At 36.2% G+C, this 15,015-nt stretch overlaps 1 protein-coding gene and 1 non-coding gene across 2 annotated transcripts in view; both read right to left on the bottom strand.

The window, feature by feature from the left end:
* Window positions 1–12,809, bottom strand: part of ift172 (intraflagellar transport 172) — a 51,928-nt gene extending 39,119 nt beyond the window's left edge. Inside the window, exons 1-15 of the mRNA XM_042504048.2 lie at window positions 12,630–12,809; window positions 11,999–12,142; window positions 10,817–10,929; window positions 10,672–10,711; window positions 10,129–10,194; window positions 9,879–9,958; window positions 9,700–9,787; window positions 9,370–9,584; window positions 8,331–8,454; window positions 7,917–8,012; window positions 6,709–6,870; window positions 6,524–6,577; window positions 6,170–6,273; window positions 4,469–4,554; window positions 1,209–1,321 (exon numbers count right to left, since the gene is read on the bottom strand). Of these exons, the coding sequence (XP_042359982.2) occupies window positions 1,209–1,321; window positions 4,469–4,554; window positions 6,170–6,273; window positions 6,524–6,577; window positions 6,709–6,870; window positions 7,917–8,012; window positions 8,331–8,454; window positions 9,370–9,584; window positions 9,700–9,787; window positions 9,879–9,958; window positions 10,129–10,194; window positions 10,672–10,711; window positions 10,817–10,929; window positions 11,999–12,142; window positions 12,630–12,668 (1,524 nt within the window). The 5' untranslated portion in view covers window positions 12,669–12,809. The remainder of the gene's footprint in view (window positions 1–1,208; window positions 1,322–4,468; window positions 4,555–6,169; window positions 6,274–6,523; window positions 6,578–6,708; window positions 6,871–7,916; window positions 8,013–8,330; window positions 8,455–9,369; window positions 9,585–9,699; window positions 9,788–9,878; window positions 9,959–10,128; window positions 10,195–10,671; window positions 10,712–10,816; window positions 10,930–11,998; window positions 12,143–12,629) is intronic.
* A 397-nt stretch (window positions 12,810–13,206) lies between these two features.
* Window positions 13,207–13,278, bottom strand: trnaa-ugc (transfer RNA alanine (anticodon UGC)). Its single transcript has one exon. It is a non-coding gene; the product is annotated as a tRNA-Ala (tRNA).
* Window positions 13,279–15,015: the final 1,737 nt, after the last annotated feature.

Genomic DNA, 15,015 nt, shown 5'->3' on the forward strand with positions numbered 1-15,015 from the left:
CTTTTCTTTAAAAGCAAGTGAGAAAGGTTTGCAGTGCTTAAAAAAAGTCTCCATTATTAAAATGTTATTTCTATTTCCATCTGTGTATATGATCATTATGAAACAATGAAGAACTGATTCACTGAGCTTTTATGATTAACAATACAAGTAAAAGTATATGTATAAGTATATATATAAGAAAGTGTCTTAACAGTACAACTGTAAAATTTTTATATCACGTGAAAAATCACTTTTACTTATAGTCTAAGTCAGGATTTTTGAAAAATGTGGGAAAACGCTTATGCAGTGTTTATTAGATGTCTTTCATATACATTTTTGTTTACACTGCATGTATATCTTTGATATATAAAAATAAAGTTGTCCCATGTGCCCAAACACTAAAGATATTATCTATTATTATCAGATGTTTTTTCTCTTCAGATTTGTGCTTAGGTAAATTGAAAATTTTAGTTTTTTTGCAAGTGTTTTTGAATATAAAACAAAAGTCAAGGTCACTGTGACACCATAATGTTCTGCAAAAACCCTTTTCTGGACTCAACGTCATATCTCAGAAACAGAAGGGGAGACATTTGGTCAGTTACTGAACTGTTGACTCTAATCTTGGGTCCACCTTGAAACTGTGCTGACTGTATATATCCTCTGTGTGTGAAGCGTTCGTGTTTTCATAGACATTAATGTAAACTGTGCGCTAAGGCATCCTACTACGTGGCGGCAATTCTAGTTTGGGTAACGTTACGTCATTCAGCCTCTTATGATTAGTCAAATAGGACTTCACACATAATGTGTGTGCACTTGTTTTCTTTTGTCATGTCACCTTATGTTGACTACCGTGTTTGCTTTAATGTGAAATGTTGCACTGTTGGCTTATGAGAAATGAAATGTCATCCCTCCTCTCCACTTGATTATGGATGAGTTGAGTTTTCTTACGACTTACGGCGCCCCCTGTGGCAAAGTGCACCCACATATATTCTGATATACTATCCTATCACCTGGATGACCAAAATGGCTCCACAAAAAGCCACAGGACATTATTTGGGTGATGGACGTGCCTATAACTTTAGACATGCCCCGACCAAGGTGGTAATTTTTCTGCTTGACTTACTACTTCACTAATCATCATCTTATCTATCATCTGCCCTCAATGGCTTTAGGCCTCCCTCCCACTGTTTCCACTCCTACAGTCCCCCAGGAGGCGTTTTTATTCTCACCCGCAGCTTCTTGTCCCTGAACAGCAGTTTGCGTCCGGTTTCATTGAGCTCCAGCCAGTCAATCTTGGAGTTTTGGCTGATGGTTCCCAGATTGTAGCCCCCGGCCAAGTCCACTGAGGGGAGAGAGAAAAGAACAGGTTAACCGAGCAGGAGTCAAACTGCTAGTGTGATAATGTATCTGGCTAAAATTGGCTTTTTATTCAGGTAATCAGTCATGGTATCATCATTATCTATGATTCCATCAGGCAGTTTCTCTACATTAAAAACTCACCTGCTCTGGGACCAAGCTGATATTAATAGTCTGCTGATACATCAACTTTTTAATTAAAAATGGAATCCAGTTTAGTCAGTGTGGTCCACTTAATGGAAACAATTTAGTTCCATTGATGATATACTGCAGTTATTGTAGTGTGAAAAGCTGCCGTCTGGCTCAATATGTGAAACAAGATATATTTAAAGATTGATGGAGAGAACAGGTATAAAGCTATATATTAAGGATTTATCAACATGTGATGCTTTGGAAATACTAACATATATTACAAAAGGAGAGCTGGCAGTTTTTGAAGATATCTGGGGGATGAAGACCAATAAAACCAAAAAACGTGAATGGGGTTGGGAAATTGGAAATAAGAATATAAAGTGTTGTAGCCCATGTAATCTTCAAGATTTCTGTACATTGCAACTGTTGTACTATCTGTTTTCACCTGTGTTTTAATTATGGTTTTTTTTGTTGTTTTGTTTTGCCTTTTCATTTTATGGCATACCATATTTTATTTATATAATATCTGTTATTATTGGAAAAACCCCCATTGAGAAAAAAAAGATTCAAGGGGAGAAAAACATAATAATGACAGTATCATGAACTTCCATCAGCGTTCACAACACAAAATGAACATGTTAATCTACAAGAGTCAGCAGGGTTGTGGATGAAAACTGATGATTCATGATTACACGGTCAGGTACTGAGAATTCACTCACCAATCTGTTCTGGCTCTGGAACTAAAACTCGTTGGCATTTAAGGATAAGGCTGGCAATACTCAGCATTTTTCTCATTGTTTACAAATCCAACAAAGAAAGCCAGAAACCAACAACCAATTGATCCTACCAACAAGTATTGGCTGTGTATCCAAAGCCTAATATTCATCTGTGCCACAGAGCTCTATTAATGTCCAAAAACTATTAAAAACACATCAGTGAGTCACACTGTTGCACTGTTCCTTCATTACCATGAACACGCACACTGTAGTTTATTTTGGCTCAATCCCACATACGCCTTTCTGCTGCCCCAAGTACTCACTCGAGCATCAAATGTGGCTTAATCCGCCGCTGAAAATAGTCCCCAACAAATCCAATATTTTCTCCTGTTTAAGTTGTGTTTGATAAAAACTACAGTGACAAACATTTTATAGAATTAGTGAAGACTTTTTTTTTTATTAGGTGTTTATAAATATTTTTACATCTTTTGTCTGAACCATAAAGCTTGAGGCTGAGAATCAAAGGCAGACCTGGATCTGGAAATAAGGAAGTCTTAAAGGAGGTCATGTCCAGGCTAATGTTTCAATCAATTTTATTTCCCTAAACGGTAGTTTACATTGTCCAGTTACAATTATATTCCTCATATTGGAATATGTGGCTAATTTTAAGGATTATTCTAGTAGTTTTTTGTTTTTTCTTAATTTAATTAAAATGTAACTGTTTTCAAGATTGACGTCTTAAATAGGAACCAGTGGGCTTTGGGCTTAGAGCCACAAAAAAAAAAAAATCAGAAACTACTGAGAGACAGACTAATACATTGTTAGAGATTTGTTGACAACAAGAAAGACAAAACCAAGGAAACCATGTATGATATATGTATATTCCATATGAAAAATATGGAAAATCAGCAGTTTCAGTTTTAAAGTACGAGCTGTTAAAACCTTAATGTGCTGTGGTTGTTAAATCAGACTTCTATTGACACAAATGGCTACAATAGTCATGTGCACATCCACAGAATCTCATTGCAGTGTTGGATGCTTTGGAGCCCCTAAACTCACCAAAGGTGACTTTTTTTCTTAACTTGTGCACACAAGATTACAAAACATGTTGGTAACAAAAGTTCAAAAGAGCGTGATTACTTTTATATTGTATTTAAATAACAAGACTGAACTGTGGTGGAAGAAGCACTCTCGTCGTTTACTTTGGTAAAGGTAGCAATACTACAGTGCAGAAATACTGTCTTACAAGCAAAAGTTCTGCATTCATAATTGTATAATTGTATTACAAGAGAACTTTGTTGAGTACTTGATTCTGAGTATTCTTCTCATAATCTTCTAATTTATGGTATTCTATGTAATGTTATTTCTGAATAGTAGACCATAGCTACGGACATAGTGCGATTCACTGATTTCTTTAGTAAGTAGCTGTAATAAGCAGGATAATATACAACTTCAGGTTGATTCAGTCCTGCATGACCTCGTCGGGTTTCATTCCTCAACAATGAGCCACTGGCTGTACATTATCCCTTACTTAAAGTACCAAGTATAAAAATACTCATTATGAACAATGGCCCACTTCAGAATAATGTATAGCACTTGTATATTATGTGATTCTCATTACTGATGCATTAATGCCTGCGTTGCTTTAATCTTGCAGATGGGGCTAATTTTCATAACTTTATATACTGGTGGGTAGCTTGTGAATTTACCCCTGTGGACCAATAAGGTCTTATCATCCGTATCATATGTAACATTAACCCTTTGAAACCTGGATCAACATCCCTTTTTTGTGCAGCGTTCAGACGCCTTTCACATGTATTAATACTTGTATCAAATTGTTCTGATTTCTTTAGAAGACATGGGGAAAGAAATGAGCAACATGGCAAGAAACATTCTCAAAATTGCTAAAAAAAAGTCTCAAAGTCTCTCTCAAAAAACTTTTTTTTTTAAAAGCGTACTATCATTATCATTATTATTATCATTATTATTATTATTATTATTATTATTATTATTATTATTATTGTTGTTGTTGTTGTTGTTGTTGTTGTTATTATTATTTTATTTTTATTTTTATTTTTCCCATGATTTTGAAAAACATCAAGCCAATTTACTATAATCTTAAAGTTAACATCAGCATAATAATTTAGCTGTTGGTTGTTTTTTGCATTATTAATCTCAAATGCCAAACTAACTAAAGTTATAAAATAAATTGAATAAGTGCAATATTTCTTTCTAACATTGTATTGGAGAAGTACAACTCAGCAGTAACAAACACTCATTCTTACCAATACAAATGGTCTTCATATCAATCAGGTACGCAAGCTTTTTGTTGTCTTCAACTCCTCTCTGTTTCCTTTCATTTAGTCGGACACTAAACACACAAACACACACAAAAAAACTTTGCTCAGTGTCACATGACTGAATTTACATGAGTTCAACATGTAAATATTAAATCCAGCATCTGCTCAGTATAATTGGCTTCAGCTGGTGCTGGAGTCCCAGGACACTGCTGATCATAATGTTGTCATGCTACAGTGTCCAGCCAGAGGCGAGGAGCAGTCAGAGCGTCCTGAAACCTGCTGGCCTTAACAGCAGACAGCCATTAGTCAGTCACCCAGGGACCGTCAGTCCTGACACTTTTGACAGGGCTGAATATTTTAACATGGATGTGTGCTGACGAGCAGGCTGAGGCTCACTGACTCATCTGAAGAGTCGCTGTCATGATACCTCGAATTTCTACACAGCTCAATACTCCCATCTAATGGACAGAGCTGGAAATGCATAGGCTTTTCGGAAGGGGGAGAGACTTATTTAAACTGCATTGATATTGAATTGGCAGTTTTATATGTTTTTACATGAATTTAGAAAAAAAAAATTTATACGTGGATTCATTGTACAGAGGACATTTTCCTACATCTAATTCAATATCCTTCCAATCAATGAAAACAGATTCTGTCTTAAACTGCTGTCAGAAAGATATTAATTAGTGTGTAAGTACTTATAATATCAGAGTATTTATGAGATTATTATCTTGTTGAGTAAGATGGATAGAAACACAAATTTACAAGATTATTTTGTTGATTCAGAAAAATAATTCAGAAAAGTGAGAATTTACGAGATTCATTTTTTTAAATTTAGATAAATAATTTAGATAAATGAGAATTACTCATGTATCTAAATTATTTAGGATTACTTTGTTGATTCAGAAAAAAGGAAAAACAAGATTTTCCAACACTATTATTTTGTTAATTCAGAAAACTAGTTAAAAAAAAAACAATAATTTTTTGAGATTATCTTGTTAACTCAGAAAAATAATAAAAAATCAGAGAATTTAGAAAAACAATTCTAAAAAGAGAATTTGTGAGATTTTTATCTAATGAATTTAGAAAAATAATTTAGAAAAGCAAGATTATTATCTTGTTCTTTCAGCAGAATAATTCAGAATAAAGAGAATTGACAAGAACATTATGTTATTAATTCAGAGAAACAAGAGCAGACATGTTTCCATGAAAACCTCTCATAATTCTAACATAATAATCATATTAATTCAGAAAAATAGGGCAAATTTTATTTTCTGAAGCAAATGCATCACGTTTATGCCCCAGAACAAAACAACATTACTAACTACATACATAAAAGGGCTATTTTTACTATGCAAAAATACAAAATTTTCTTTTCATTCATTTCGGGGGCTTACTATTCCTGTCAAATTGTGTTGGAAATGTTGTACCTCAACAGTCAAAAAGTGGATGAAGACACTGATCTAAATTTGAGCCAAAAAACTGTAAGTAAAACTGAATTGGACACCTTTTTTACTGTTGTAATTAAGGCTGAAGTGATGGCCTCAAATCTGATATTTGTGCAATTCTGACATTCAACATTCAGTGGGCCAGTAACATGTGTGTCTCTACTTTTGTTCTTTGGAACCACACAAACCTACTTAACCAACTCAATAAGGCGTATTTGTTGTGTGTAACTGGGCCTACCTGATGAGGTGAGGATTCATAAATTCAGTTCTAACCGAACCCAGGATCTCATTGTTGCTGTATTCCACCAGGCTCAGCTCCCCAGCGTTAAAAATCATACACACCTGAAACATAAAATGCAGTCAAACTAAGCACAGTAGAGTGTAATATAGTGGGAACAGTGGTAAGTCACACAGTCAAAGGCGCAAGGCATGACAGGACCTGAAACCTTCTACTACAACAGTACCGAAAAAATCCTAATTGTCTTGGCACTGCTGTAAACTTTATTGGAAAACCAACATGTGGATGTGTCTTTAATATTCATGAAAAAGAACCACTCTACTTCTTAACAATAATCTTCATGTGTGAACTTACTGATTCATTTTCAAAGAAGAACTTTTCATTTCCCCCAGAACCAGGCCATGGCACCTGAAAGAAAGGCAGCAGGATCAAGGCTTTTTTTAACTTTGAGATGGAACAAAGGCATCATGTATGTATGATACGACAGGTATTAAAAGTGCCAAATAAATGTAATGGAGTATAAAGTACAATATACCTACCTCGCTCAGTTTATTTGTCAGCAGGTCTCCCAGCAGAAGAGTGTCGGAGGTGTGAGCAACCAGGTAGCGATCTTTGCCCATGATTTTGACTTCTTCTATTTCATAACCATAATAAGACTTCAGGACCACACGCGTTCCTGTTGAGAGGTTCCTCACGATCACCTGGAAAAGGAGGACGAGACGATAAGATGACGAAGTGGGAAAAGGGGGAAAAAATGCAAAAAATAGATAAATGAGATATGCAAAATTCATTTCTACATCAATTTCTTTCGTTTTTGATGAAGGTCTTATACGTTTATTTATGCTCCACAAATACATACATTAGTCATGTACACTGGAGCTGTAACATCAGATAGACTCACTCTCAGCAACAAAGAAAGAAAATGTTGCTTTTAAATCACGACTGGAAAATGTTATTACTCACCAGCCATCTTATTAGCTGCTCGCATATTCTCTCAATCATAATCTCCTCAGTTTTAATTTGTATCTTATTTTTTCCAACCAGCAGCAAAATCGATTCATGCATTAATTAGTTTAGGATTTTTCTTTTTAAATTAGGAAATCCTTGATTGAGTTCAAAGGCCATTTCTACACTTTTCCATCATCTGTGCTTCCAGCGTTATTATTCTCCGTCAAAAACTACTGAGTGTCAAAATTTGTTAGTTAATTTTATCCCACATTTTTAAGGTTTATAGTACAAATAAGATATACGGTGCATGTTCTCAGGAATTACTGGAAGCCTATTACAATTAACAAATAATGCAAAATGCAAAATATATGAATTTTTACAGAGGTCAAGATACTTGTACTGCTGTAATATGTGTGTAAGATGCAGGGTTCATTCTTGTTTTGTCAGATATGATGGAAATACAATATGTTTTAAACTATTAAAAAATCATTTTACTTGGCTAGTAACGGATCCATTTATTAGAATATTCGAATATACTGTAATTTTCTCAAAACCAATTTCAGTTGTCCCTTTCTTAATTATGGAATTGAGATACTGGACTGTTTTTAAATCTGAATTATTGCTACTGCACAATCAGCTACTTTCAGTGTCGTTTCATATGTTAATTGGCAAAAGGCAGAGACCAGAGTGATGTTGAGAGTTGTGTATTTGATCCTAAGTGCTTCTGTTTGTTTGTGCAATTAAAGTTCCTTTAGTTTTGTCTTTAAGAAAAATTTATTTTGTTTCCAGCTGTCTGTACCTGGCTCAGGCCGACGTAGGTCATCTCAAACTTGTTCTTATAGATTGCTCTCCGCAAGCAGCAATCAAACAGCTCCACTCCCCCACACAGTGTTCCCTGTTAAGACACACAATAATCGAATAAATACATTCAAGAAAAAAACATTTACTTTATTACAGATTTGCGTTTTAGGTTTGTTTTAAAAAGAATTAAGTGGCATCTTAAGATACAAGATTTCACTGCTAAAATAAGCTGCATGATATCAATGTGAAACCAGGTGTCATGAGGGACCAGAAAAAGACCTCCCCATGCATGCACTTGAAACCACTGCTGCAAATCTCCGCTGAGAAAGTAAAGAGCAAAAGACATGCTAACAAATGGTTGGCGTTAATGTTAAACTCCTGATTAAAATAATGAGACAGATGAAGTATTTACAGCACAGAGGCGTGATCCGTCTTTCTTCCAGGCCAAGCTGGTGATGGTGTAGAGGTTCTGGATCTCTTTAGGCTTGGCTTCATCCCACACACCTCTCCTGGGAGCCCAGTTAAACACCCGCAACCTAGGAGAAACATCAGGGAGAGAAACAAGTCAAATTATCTGCACTGACAAGAACTACTTACTTACACTGAATAAACCCACGTTAAAGGGACAGTTCACCTCAAAATCCAAAGTACGAATTTTTCCTCTTACCTGTCGTGCTATTTATCAGTCTGAAATTTGTCCGCTGTGAGTTGCAAAGTGGTGGAGATATCGGCCGGAGATATGTCTGCCTTCTCTAAAATATAAGGGAACAAGATGGCGCTCGGCATGTGGTGCTCAAAGTGCTAAAAACATACATTTGAAGAACTCAACAGCAACTCTTTTTGCAAAAATAATGACCTGTTTAATCAAGATAATTTACAACCTTTGCTGTGAGAAGTTTTATATAGGAACTATTTTCCTCCTATCAAATTACACCTGTCAGCTGTATCATTGCACAGAAGGAGGAGTGCATCTACTGCTAGTTCAGCTAGCACCGCCATAAATGTTTGCATCCCGCTCTATCATGAGCTGGAGCCTCTCGTCCATGAGTAGATGCACGCTTCCTCCTGCGCAGAGATATGAGTGGCAAGTGTAGGTTGCTAAGAAAATAGTTCCTACATGAAACTGCTCACAACAAGGTGTGTGGATTGTCTTGAGTAATGGGGATCGTGATTTCTGGAAAGATACATTGCTGTTGAGTTTTTCAAATGTTTTTTCTTTTTTTGGCAACACAAGCCAAGCACCATCTAGTTCCATAATATTCAACAGAAGGCAAAAATCTCTACGGCCGATATCTCCAACACTCGGCAACTCACACAAAGACAATCTTTATTGATAAATAGCTCTACAGATAGGACCAAACATATGCAACAGTCCCTTTGAGATGGCATCACATAATAGTAGCCAGTGTGTCATTTTAAGCTGTATATTAACTAAAAGACCTTATACTAACCGGTCATAGCTGCCAAACACAACCGACTGCCCGCTTGGGCTGGTGGCGGCCACGGTGAACTCCCTCTCCGTCCGGTCGCGGCTGTACTCGAAGGTCTGCAGAATGTGTCCCTCTTTGCCATAGGCCACCACCTTCTTGTCACAACCACCCACCATGATGCTGTTTGCACCCCATGCCAGGGCGTAGGGTGGGCACGGGTGCATCAGCAGCTTACCCTGTGTCAAAGTGGAAATGTGTTAGTCTGTTCATAGTTTTAGAAATACATTTATACCATCAATGTTGCAGAAACATGTTCATAATCCATGTGATGATATGTGTAAATGTATGAACCTGAGACTCCCCAGAGCCTTCATCATCAAAGAAGTAACGCACGACTGTCCCATCAGCGTGGCCAGACAGGATGCCTTTACCAGAGACACTGACACAGAGCAGACAAGTAACACTGACTGACTGCACCACAGAAAAAGAAAAAAAATCCTTTTATTTCTTTAAAGTTTCTTTATAGTTACTTGGATGCCAGTGAGACAACACAGGACTCAGTGCCGTAGATGGTTGATGACTTGTTTGTCTGTGTGTTGGCGAGGCGAACCTATGACAAGTCAAAAAAAAGGAAATTAATTGTATTTTTTAACTCTACTTCTACAAGCAGTCCTACTGTGTCTGCTATCCTGTCAATACTGTAATACTCCTAACACTTATGATACACAAATGAAATGGATATAAACTGTAAAATAAGGTGAAAACATGTTGCAGACTTACCTTGCCATCCACTAACCCATAAACAATTGCATGCTCTGCAGGCCAAAGCAAGCAAGTCACGGCACTCTGCAATGCAGAGAACAAAATGTTGCATTACAAAGATGTTAGAAAGTTGGAAATTTGTACTAGAAAAAATTGCTTATCTGACATGCAAACGCCATTAAAGTCAGAGTTCTACCAACAGCTAAACTGTCTCAATCCATAACTTCAAAAGTATATGAATGTGCATAAAATGAAGACACAGCTGTGAATATGCGGATTATGCAGCATTATTGTCTGCAACAAGTTTCTAATCTTTATGAAGCATTTGTGAGGCCTTTTTAGCTTCACATGGCCCCAAATCTACTAAAACATGTGTAACTTAACAGCCGAAACTGACAAACATCTTTTGCATAACATTAACTGCCACAATAATAACATAAGAGCATACATACAGAGCTCGTTACAAATTATCAGTCGTGAATTTTGTTTTACAAAACAGTTACTGCCTCCTTAAGCATGCTGTTCACTGCCAAAACAGTGTTTCTACTCGTGTTCACTTACCGTCTGAACAAATTTGTTGCAAATGGCTTTCTTGTCTCCCCTAGGAGAGAAGATAACACTGATAAATTAAATTTGTTTGAACGCATCAACCTAGATGACAAAATGAAGATTAATATGGGAGATGAAATCAGCATGAGGACATTACCAATCCTCTCCGATTCTGTAGACAAAGATGATGTTGTCGGACTGGCCGATGGCAACTTTGGTGGAGTCCGGTGAGAACGCCATGTCATTGACAACATAGCTCTGTTTTCCATACTGATAAAAAAAGATTTCATTGGATTATTATGACACACAACATCCTATTATAAAGTCAGTTTAGTTAGTAGAAAACTTAACAAGCTTAACAACAACTGCACTCATGAAAGTGGCATTCAATAATGCTTATTCTTTATTTAATAACAGTGACCATTATATATATATATATATATATATATATATATATATATATATATATATATATATATATATATATATATATATATATATATAGTTATACTGTATCAGTTCAATATCTAATAGTTTTTTTTTTGAGGAGATGTGGAAAAAACATTTCCAATGCAAGATGAAACAGTTGCAATCATCTTGTTTTTCCTTTAAAAATAACCCATATAATGCGAAAGGCAGCTGGCGAAAGGCAGCTGACCCCCTGTTCAAAAAAATCTGGACACCCCTGACTTACAATGGTCATGCCATAGAAGACTGAGAATCTTCATCAACACAGAGATGTTGATCCCTTACGAGCCAGTTCACATCCTTAGATCCTCAGGTGGGGCCCTTCTGGCCGTCGAGGCTTAAAACTAAAGATGACCGTGCTTTTGCAATCAGGGCCCCTCAGCTTTGAAATGACCTGCCCGATTAGATAAGGCTCACAGAATCAGTGAGTTATTTTAAATCACTCCTCAAACCCCATTTTTATAGACTTGCTTTTATGTGATGTCACTTATTTTAACTAATCTATTTAAGTTTGTCTCTCAATATATCTTTTAATTTACTCTTTTATTCCGTCACCATCATGTTTAATTCTATTATTTTCTGTGTTGAATTGTACTTAATCTTATTGGTATGGGTTGTTGTTATTCTTATTTTTGTTTTGTAATTGTTCCTCTCTAGTGTTATTCTACTTTAAATTGTGCCCAGCCTTAAATTTTGTCTTGCCTTGTGATGTGTTGCACCTTGTGTTTTGTACTGTTTAGTTTTCTGTCTGTTTTTGTGAGTGTTTGACCCCTTTGAAAACAAGATGGCACTTTTCCATGTGTTTTAACTGATGTAACAAATTGGACTGTATGCATGAGACAGCACTGGACGTCCTGCTCCCCTGTCTCACCTTGGAGTCTAAAGGTTTGGTGGAGAACTTGTCTCTCCTCTCTCCCTGCTCATCATACAGCAGCACCACTCTGTCAACCGTGCACACAGCAAACTTGGTGTTATTGGGTGCCCAGGCCATGCATGTCACTTTGGCAGCACCCTCCTGTGAAGAGAGGCAGAGAAAACAAACAAACTCAGGTTAAAACTATCCTAGCATCTCTTTGGTTCATGTCAGCTAACCTGATACAGTCCGTAATGTTCTGTAAGGACAGGGGCTTGCCCCAAACTCCATGGAAGCTTGTTCTATTTGTTAAAGCTGTTATAATTTATCAGCTGCTATCACGTAACTTTTTTTTACCACGTCTGAATCATAGAGATGCAATATTTAGCTAATCTGGGGCGCATTAACAGTAACTGTTTCAACCAGGTAACGCATCGCAGTTGCTAGCGAGAAAAAACTCTAAAAAAATACAGCATTTAATGTCCGTTAAACGTGGAGCGATGAAATCACTTTCACGCCGAATTTACAAGAGGCTTCATTTCAGCTTTTGGGCCACGTTATTGGATCATTTACAGTCACACTTTTCTTACTGATGTTGCTTCCCAGCATCAGCTAGCATTAGCTTAGCTTAACTTGTCCCTGAACTTACCTGGGGTGTTAGTAGAGTCTTAAGATGCTTCAGTTGCATTTTTCAGGAGTTTTTAGGAAGCTCATAGAGAGGAAGACCGATATTAGTGCTGGGATAAAGTGAAACCTTTAAATTACGGTCATTTTGTGGACCAGCTCCGAGTTAGCAGCTAGCAAGGAGGACATCTTTGTAGTAAACACAACTGTGATCTCCTTAGTTACCGCCGGGGCGGAGGCTGATGGGGCATTTACAGCGGTGGGAAATATCAGCTGCCCTCACAAATCACGCTGTTTTGCGTCGACGAATGTATTTCAGTCAAAAATTGTTTGTAGTTTCTAATTATTTAATTAATGGACTATAATACATCCCAGACAATGCAACAATATAGGTATGTAGATTGAAGACGGGAGATCTATAATACAGTCTTCGTGTTTCCTAATATAAGATCACGACAATTTAAAGCAAACCTTTAAATCAACACAAAACGCACATGAGATAGGTTATTGCTTTTCTACTGTCAGTAAGTGACTAGTTTGATATTTTAACCGTACACAGAGAATCATGATGCCTTCAAGCTGAAAAAAAAGGAAAAACAATGTGGAGATGCCGGGGATTGAACCCGGGGCCTCATACATGCAAAGCATGCGCTCTACCACTGAGCTACATCCCCTTCCTTATATTTGACTGTAAAACTTATAGTCTTATCCTTACTCCTTCATGTTATTATGACTGAAGTAGTGATAGATTATATAGTTTGTGTATAGTTATTTTTGAGCTATCTGACCATTATTCTTCATCATCAAATCCATTTACTGAAGCAATATACTTGAGTAAAAGTACTTAGACTTTATTTGCATATTTTAATTTATTACAACATTCCTCTGCTTCACTGCAATTCAGAAACAAATATTGTACTTTTCCCCCACTACATTGATCACCTTTAGTTATTTTGCAGATTCAGATTGATAAAACAAAATGTTATCAACAAATATGATCTATCATTATTGTTTAACATAAGATCAAAATTATTACTTATTATTCATGACTTGCTAGTATATAAATTGAGCAATATCAGCCCAACCTTTCACCAGCTGCAACATTAAGGTAATGAACACACTGTGGCATTAATAATTATAATCCAGTGACATAATCTATATTATTCAGAGATGGGTCATTATGCATCATAAGTAAGCCCTACTATTAGTATGTTGGAAGTATTAAAAGGATAATATAAGGATAATACTTGTGACTTTTAAGTAAAAATTTGAATGCAGGACTGAATAAGTATTTCCACATTGTAGTTTTTTGCTACTTTTACTTGAGATCTGAGAATTTCTACCTGCACTGCATAATTCTGTTATGTTGGTGATCCCTCATCTAGTTGTGGTGAAATAACAGCCTCTCAGAAGACCAGCAGGTGAAATATGTATACTGAATGTCTGTAAGTTTCATCTGAAGCTGAGAAAAATTAGGTCTCTTCTCTGTGTGAGTGTTCTTTGAAACAGAAATATAATAGTTGGCAAGACTGAAATTTATAATTCAATGGATAAATGTATAAATGTGAAATTTTAATGTTTTAATAAAAAATAATGAACTTCTTCCAACCCTTGGTGTCAAGACAATATCCTGCCTTGTGGCTATGACCCTAATCACTAGATATCACGATTAAATTACCTGCAAAGCACTCAACGGGGACTCACCTCTATCTTGCGCTATCTTCTAAATGAATGTGTACCATTATGATTTTTGTAATTCAAGTAAGTGTAGTAGTGCATGACAAAATAGTACAAATACTATTATTTTACAAAAAATAATTATCTTAAAATTCCCAGAACACCAATTAGTAATCTTTTCACTTGTCTTTAACTTATGTTCTTGTATAAGAAAAAGACAAACAAATAAATGGGGCCAAATCCTTGAGGGCAGAGCTAATGAATTAATTAATTAACTGATTAGCTAATTAAATGTTTTGGGACACTTTCACCTCATGTCCCTGCCCTCTGACCTTTGTCAGCTTCCTGATAAGCAAGTAGACAGCAGTGGGGTCAGGTCCTAGCAAGGTATTTTCTAATCCACAGAATGGAGTCGGCTAAGTAGACTAAGCTATTAATGGGATTACTAGACTATTTATAGAGTAGAGTTTGTAGGGCTGCTGCAGAGTAAGATAAACATAAAACAAACAGCTATTCATGTATATCTGTAGTTTCAGGGTACCATTGTTCATTAGTGACAGACAGACTTTCTATTTTATATTTTTCTTATTGACATGAAATTTCATGGAGAAACCAAACTCAACAGTCAATTGATCTTACTAATAATTATCGGTTGTGTATCCAATGCCCACCATTCATCTGTGATATGGAGCTCCAATGTTGTTCAAACACTAGAAAAAAACACATCAATGAGC

The sequence above is a fragment of the Plectropomus leopardus genome, chromosome 16, assembly GCF_026936395.1.
Source record: "Plectropomus leopardus strain MGB_pleo_1.0 chromosome 16, ASM2693639v1, whole genome shotgun sequence".
NCBI classification, from domain to species: domain Eukaryota; kingdom Metazoa; phylum Chordata; class Actinopteri; order Perciformes; family Serranidae; genus Plectropomus; species Plectropomus leopardus.